The 7,849-nt window shown below is 37.3% G+C and overlaps 1 protein-coding gene across 1 annotated transcript in view; it reads right to left on the bottom strand.

Moving 5' to 3' along the window:
* Positions 1–1,593: 1,593 nt before the first annotated feature.
* LOC140508331 (zinc finger protein 10-like) overlaps positions 1,594–7,849 on the bottom strand; it is a 66,260-nt gene continuing 60,004 nt past the window's right edge. Inside the window, exon 4 of the mRNA XM_072616161.1 lies at positions 1,594–4,323. Within this exon, the coding sequence (XP_072472262.1) occupies positions 3,221–4,323 (1,103 nt within the window). The 3' untranslated portion in view covers positions 1,594–3,220. The remainder of the gene's footprint in view (positions 4,324–7,849) is intronic.

Genomic DNA, 7,849 nt, shown 5'->3' with positions numbered 1-7,849 from the left:
GTCAGCCTTCTAGGCTGTCTTGGGCTGGAAATATCTTTCACTCTGTCATTTTGTGGCTTCTGTTGCTCTAAAATTTGTTTAGAGTCATTTCTTACAGTATTTTATGCGCTATGGGAGGAGAGCTAGAGCAAGTCTGTCCTTCTGCTCTGCCATCTTGGCTACTGGAAATACTTCTTCTACCAGATCACTCCCAACCTTGGCCTATCTAGGCAGAAGAATCTATCTCCATCCAAGCCTGGTCAGTTTCCAATGCAATCTCATTACTAGGAAATGTCCTTCTTAAGAACTTTTCAGGAGGGGACTAGAGCTCTGAGCTATTCAGCCTAAAATGGCATTCTTTAATATATACTGAACAACTTAGTCATTAGGAATTGCTATAAATCACTGAAATTAAATCAGTGACATCTTCAGTTTGATTTGGGGAATAGAATTTCAGTGCAATCAATTTTCTTGTGTCCTCCCAAGACTTTTGTTATCATTGGAGTCAGTCTCTAGACAAGGATGGAAAACTTCTACCTACAAACTTGTTGCTTCCCAGTAACATCTGATATTCCTAAAGGAACTGGAATTAAGAGTGGAAGCCTGGGGAAGTAACAAGAGTAGATAACCCTGGAAGGCAAATAGAAATGATTCTAATGGAGTTCTTTCTTTCTTTGTTTCCCCCCATTCTGACATTACTTTTAATTCTCCCTATATTCGAGCCCTACATATTGAACCTGTCAGACTTGCTTGTGAGATTTGTATCTTCTAGACTACAGGCCATTCACATACAGTCGGTAGCAAATAGTGACTACCAGCCCATGATACCCTTCTTCCCCTGAGTGAAGCCTGTGCTTGGTTCCAATCAGCCTCCTCCTGTGACTCCTTCAAAGTACTGACAGCTATATGGTCATTCCAGCAGGAAGCAGTTTCAGAAAGCTATGCTACCACCCCCCAAAATTTTGGGTCCCATTTGTTTGAAGAGGGAATGATGGGGTGATGGGACCTGGACCCTGAATTTTCCCAAGCATTTCAGCAACCCAGACCTGGGCATGTCACCCAAGGTATCTGGCCCAATTCAGTCCACCTAGATACTCAATAGGCTTTTCACTGTGGTTCTGACCCACCCAGACCCCTGTTGCACCTGGGCAGTCCCAGGTTATTTACCACCCTTAACCCCATCCTGATTATTTCTTTGTCCCTTTATCCTATATAAATGTCACTTTTTAATCCCCACTGAGGGGCTGCTTAACAGGAATCCAGCCCTCTTCAATCGGCATTCCAGTAACCTTAGACACTTTGAAAGAAGTGCTTAAATTCTTTCCATGCAGACCGCACTGCTCAGTTAGCAACCTTTCATCCATTAAGGCCTGCCCTGAACACCACTCCCCATTGCAATATTAAGTCTAGGAGGCTGAGGATCGCCTTTCCTTTAGAGGGGATGTCCATCAATTGGGGAATGGCTGAACAAGTTCTGGAATATGAATGTCATTGAATACCATTGCTCCCTAAGAAATGGTGAGCAGGCAGATTTCAGAAAAACCTGGAAAGGCTTGCATGAACTAATGCTGAATGAGGTGAACAGAACAAGGAAAACACACAATAAAGGCAGCGTTGTGTGATGACCAACTTTATTACACTTAACTGTTCTCAGAAATACAATGATCCAAGACAATTCCAAAGGAATCATGATACAAAATGCATTTCACATACAGAGAAAGAACTATGAGGTGACAATTACATGTTTGTTGGGCTACTTCAGGGTCAGAATCTCAGACCCCCTAGAGCAGCCTTTCTGACCCATATCCACCACCACACTCTGATGTCTAGGGTGTCCAAGAATGAAAGGGGAAGACAACCCAAGGGGCACTGTCTCCTGCAAAGCCTACGTTGCATGTTCTGAAGCAACTCGACAACGAGGACAGCAATACACCTTGCAGGGTGAACTTTGAAGTGCCAAGTTTAAACCCTTGAGAGAGAGGTGGTATGGCACTTCAGAGGCAGGGAGAGGTAAGAGCAACTAGGTGGAAGACCTCACAGCTCTCAGAAATTCTGTGGGAGAAAAAGCCAGGCATGTAGTAAAGAGTGTAAAAATGAACAATTGCTGCCTCTTTAATTGACTGTACTTGCTCCATATTAAATATAGGATTTTCAATACCATTACATGTGATTACCAAAATGTCAAGGGAGATAGGATGACTGATTTTTCCCTGTAACATCTTTTGAAAATGCAGTCTATTGAACCGTTTTTCTCTTATAATATTTTTTTTTTAAAAAAGCTGGTAAAGTAGGTTACTTTTGATCTGCATGCTGTTAATGAAACAATTATAAATTGTGACAAAATTTTTGAAAAATAATGAGGTATATTTTGTTTAAATGGAGAAACTAATGATAATGATAAATGAGTCACTGTGGGGAGAAAAGCAGAGTAAAATCCTCTAAAGAGGTCTCTGTCTGTGAGGTTCCTTTGGACATCTTCCTTAACCTGTGAAATGATCTCCCCAGGCCTGCTCACAGTGTTCAGAGACTCCGTAAGACTGTGCGGTTTAAGGCACTAGGGCTTGTCCCAACCAAAGTAAGGAAACATGGATTAAACTTAAAATAAGAAGCAAGTTTCATCTGCCATCATTTAGAAAATCATGCAATGGTATCTGTTAATAATTAGCATATAGTAAAGTTACATTTTTGAACCACCTATTTATTCACTAGGTGTATACTAATGCTCACTGTATTCATGTAAAACTCCAAAATATACTATTTGTGCTGATTGTCCACATTATTCAACACTGAACCAGCTTGCTCACCCAACATTTCTGACGTTAATTGTTCCCTTGTACTTACTCAGTGTATTCAAAGTTTGAATTCCCTATTGACAAGCTTGACTCTGAAGCATCCATTTAGTGGCCAGATGTACTCCCCCATTTCTCTAGCTTATCTACAAATCAGACCAAGTGGAGAGGTTTAAAATCCATCAAATACTTATTTGGATATGATTGAAAACACATGTGCATGTGGTGAATTTTTGCCTTCAACAACTATATTGAAAGTATGGAAAAGTTAATGAATATTGCATGAACTTGAACCAACACTGTTAAGGATTATTGTCACATGAACTCAATAACTATATCCTGCACTAACATATGATGAATGAAGCTCCTAGGGTTTCTCCCCTAGTTGGAAATCTCTGATGTAAAGCAAGGCTGGAAGTGAACGTGAAAGTCTTTCCACATTGTTAACATCCTTAAAGCTTCTTCTCTCCACTGTGAATTCTCTGATGTCTAGAAAGATTATAAATCTGTCTGAAAGCCTTTCCACATTGATTACATACATAAGGTTTTTCTCCAGTGTGGATTCCCTGATGTCTAGAAAGATCGGAAATCCTTCTGAAAGATGTTCCACATTGATTACATCCATAGCGTTTCTCTCTACTGTGGATTCTTCTATGTACAGTAAGATTGCCCCTATATGGGAAAGTTTTTCCACATTGATTACATGCAAAAGGTCCTTCTCCAGTGTGAATTCTCCTATGTATAGCAAGATTGCCCCTATATGGGAAAGTTTTTCCACATTGATTACATGCAAAAAGTCCTTCTCCAATGTGAATTCTCTGATGTGTAGCAAGATTCTCTCCAGTGTGGATTCTCTGAAGGCAAATAAGGAAAGATCTGCAGCAGACAGCTTTCCCACATGCATTATATTCATTAAACTTCTCCCCAGTATGAATCTTTTGATATTGATCCACATCTGAGTTCCAACCAAAGTCCTTCCCACACTGAACACATTCATATCTTTTCATTCCAGGGTGAAACATAGGTTGACAAAGAAGAGATGAGTGATTGGATGAGGTTGCTTCCCATTCCTTACATTCATCAGGCTCCTTCTTAATGGGAATTTGCTGACGAGTAAAGGGCTTCCCACCTTGATTATTTACAGAAAGCATTTCTCCAGCATCACTTTTCTGATGTCTAAGGAGGACTGAACTCCAGCTCAAGGCCATTTCCCATTGATTACCTGGATACATTTGCATTTCAGGAGTGTTCTCTGAGTGAAAAATCTCTACCTCTTCAGTTAAGCACTTACTATATTCACTATCCTGAAGACAGGCATTCTGTGAGGTCATTTCCTTACAGTGATTTAGGATGGAAGACTGTCTGAATCTCTTTCCAATTTCATCAAATTCACAGTCACTCTTTGGATTTTTATCTACTTTGATAATAAAGTCAGGAATTTCTCTCAAATTGAAGCCCCAGGGACCATCATTTATGAATCTTTGCTGGTCATGCTCTTCCAAAAAAATTCCCAGCTTTCTAGTTATTTCATTTACTTCGAACCTGGTCTCTACATCTAAAGAAAACAATCAAACATATATACAGAATAAGATATAGACACACAAATAAATGCAATACCAATAGTTACTAAAACTTAGGCAGCTCTTGACCTTATCATCAACTGAAATGCAACAAAACTTCATGGCTGTACTCTTGGTGCAAACATTGGCATTACACAGACTACATCACTGTAAGGGGAACAGACAGACAGGTTATGAGAGTGACTAAGGAGATGTACACCATGCAGTACTACACCCATCACATTCAACCAAAACAGCATCCCCAAGTGAAGGTCACTACCAGAAGACTTAATGGCAACTGCTAAGAGTGACTTTCCATGGGAGAACATTTGCTGCTAACTTGAGAGAGAAGGCTGAGCCCAAACATGTTTTTCAACATTCCAGCAGGAAAGAAGTGGGCACTTTTCAGAGATTTATTGTACAGCAACACATTAACTCATCTGGGCTAGAACACTAGTAAAAATCTAAATAGATTTTGATGAAAATGATGGAGAAATTCAAAAGGTATGAAATAAAAATGAGAACTTGACAGGACTACCAGTGGGTCACTTCATCTATCCCTAAGAAGGTTGTATTGAACTCAAGCAAAAGTTAAATGCAAGCAAAGTTTAGGATTCAGGATTCTTGGCTCAGTATGAAGGCAGATGGAATTCAGTTTTATGCTCATTGTAATAATCCAAAGCACTTTTATGATGCCCTGAAGGCTGTATGAATTGTTCTTCATTCTCAAAGAGGACCATGACATCAGGAAGATGGCACTATGACTTGCATTCGAATTAGTTTTAGGTGAAGGAGAGTTGTGCAAGATCACCAACTTGACTTTCTCCTCCAGAGCCATCTGGGTCTATTGGCCAGATAGAGATCAGGACAACTGGTGATTATCAAGTCCCATGAAGGTTATTTATGGGTCAAAGACCTATCCATCTAAGGTGATCTCAACTACTCAGTGCTGATGCAGACACTTTGATTAGTGATAAGGACATGATCCTGGAGAGTTAGGCTGAACACCTCCATATCATTCTCAAGAGACCATCTTCAAACACTGCTGAAGCTACTGACCATTAACCTCAAGTTTATTCCATCCTTCTCAAGCCATTCCCCAATTGATGGGCATCCCCACAATTTACAATTATTGCTACAAAAAGTATAACCACAAAGAGAATTTTAAAATACACACATACACACACGTTTTCTGTTTTCCTTAACCATCTTGCAAAACAGATCTCAGAGTAGTATTACTGGATCAAGAAGTACACACATTTTAATTCATTGAGCATAATTATAGGTTGTTCTACAAAACCATCCAAAGAAATCAAGATCTTTCTATATTTTGTATTTTTAAGATATGGAATTTACCTCATGTAAAATTTCTCCCCTCCCCAATTTTTTTTTTTTACTGTCCTTCTGATCTTGGTTATATTGTTCTTATTTGTACAAAACCTTTTTAATTTACTGTAATTAAAATTATTCATGTCACACCTCATTTTCTTCCATGTCTCTTATTTATTCAAAAATTGTTCACCTATCCAGTAAGTCTGATAAATAACCATGATTTTCAAATTTTCTTGCAATGTCTCTTTAAATCTAGGTCATGTATACATTGACCTTATCTTGATAAACTGTAAAATATTCAACTATGCAGAATTTCTGCCACACTTCTTTCCAGTTTTCTCAACCATTTTACACAAATAATGAATTCTTATTCCAAAATCTTGTCTTTACATTTCTCAGAAAGATGGTTACTATATTTATTTGCTGCTATCAATTGTACATCTACTCCGTTTTATTGATCTACTTTTCAATTTCTTAGCCAGTACCAGAGTCTTGATAATTACTGCCTTATACCAAAGTTTTGTGAAACTTCTTTCCTTTCCATTATTTTTGTTACTTCCTTTCATGTTCCTGTCCTTTTGTTCTTTCAAATGAATTTTGTTATTTTTTCTAACTCAGTATAAGAAGGTTTTGTTAATTTCATTGGAATGGCATTGAAGGTATAAATTAGTTTAGATAAAAGTGTCATTTTTATTATATTGGGTTCTTACATCTTCATAAACAATTGATATCTCTCCAATTATTTAAATCTGCTTTTATTTCTATAAAATATTTTTTTTCTATTTGTATTCACATAGTTCCTGGGTTTTTCTGGTAGGTCTACCCCCAGTAGTTTTATAATGTCTACAGCAGGGTTGGGGAACCTATGGCCTTCCAGGTACTTGAGTTCTGCCTTTTGACTGAGCCCAAGTTTCACATTACAAATCGTTTTATTAAAGGGATTTCTTTTGTGATGTTTGGATTCAGTGATAGGGCAACAACTTGAGGACCTAGACCTAGGTCCACATGTGACCTCAAACCCACCAATTCCCTACCCCTGATCTACACTTATTTTAAATAGGCTATCTCTTATTATCTCTTCTTGCAGGGTTTTCATGGTGATGTATAGGAATGTTGATGATTTATGCAACTTTACATTGTATCCTGCTACTCTGCTAAAATAATCAGTTGCTTCAAATAACTTTTTAGTTAATAACAATAATATAATAATAATAATAAGTCTTTGAGATTTTCCATAGATATCATCACATCATCTGCAAAGGAGATACTTTTATTACCTCATTCCCTAGTCTGATTTCTTCTATTTCTTTTTCTTCTCTTATTGTTATTCTAGGATTTGCAGTGTAATACTGAATGACGTTGGTAACAATGGCCATCCTTGCTGAACATCTGATCTTATTGGGTACGTTGTTAACTAACTTCTTCCCATTACAACTAAATCTTGCTGACAGTTATAGATAAGTGTTTTTATCAATTTAAGGAAAAATATATTTTCCCTATACTTTCAAGTATTTGTAATAGAAATGAGTATCCTATTTAATCAAAAGCTTACTCTTCAGCTGTTGATGTATTCATATGATTTTTATTGCTGATATAACAGATCATGCGCATAATTTTCCTTAGGTTAAACTAGCCCTGCATTTTTGGTATAAATCCCAATTGGTCATGATGTACTATCTTGGCAATATACTGTTGTGATCTTCTACCTAGTATTTTATTTAGGATTTTTGGCATCCATAAACATTAATGAAATTAGTCTATAATGTTCTCTTTTTTATTCTTTCTGATTTTAATTTATTTTTTTCATAGAAGGAGTTTGGTAATTCCCCATTCTTTGTCTATTTTTCCAAATCATTTTTTTTTTAATTCTGAAATTAGTTGACCTTTATATGTTCAGTAGAATTCCACTGCAAATCCATCTGGTCCTGTTTCTTTACTCTTAGTAAGCACATTTGTGGTCAATTAAATTTCTTTTTCTAAAACAAGATGATTTAGATATTCTAATTTTTCCTGGCAATCCCATGAGAATAAGTTTCTAGCACTAGCACAGCTCCATTCTCATCTGCTTTCTCCATCTCACTTCTTTTCAGGACTCGTTAGTGCATAGCAGCTGCTCCATTTTACCTCTCCCTACCCAATTTTATTTTTGAGAATGAACCTCTCATACTCATCTCAGCTTAAACTTTTTTT

This window comes from Notamacropus eugenii, chromosome 5 (assembly GCF_028372415.1).
Source record: "Notamacropus eugenii isolate mMacEug1 chromosome 5, mMacEug1.pri_v2, whole genome shotgun sequence".
NCBI classification, from domain to species: domain Eukaryota; kingdom Metazoa; phylum Chordata; class Mammalia; order Diprotodontia; family Macropodidae; genus Notamacropus; species Notamacropus eugenii.
The sequence above is the reverse complement of the archived record's forward strand: the minus strand, read 5'-3'. Positions and strand labels throughout refer to the sequence as shown.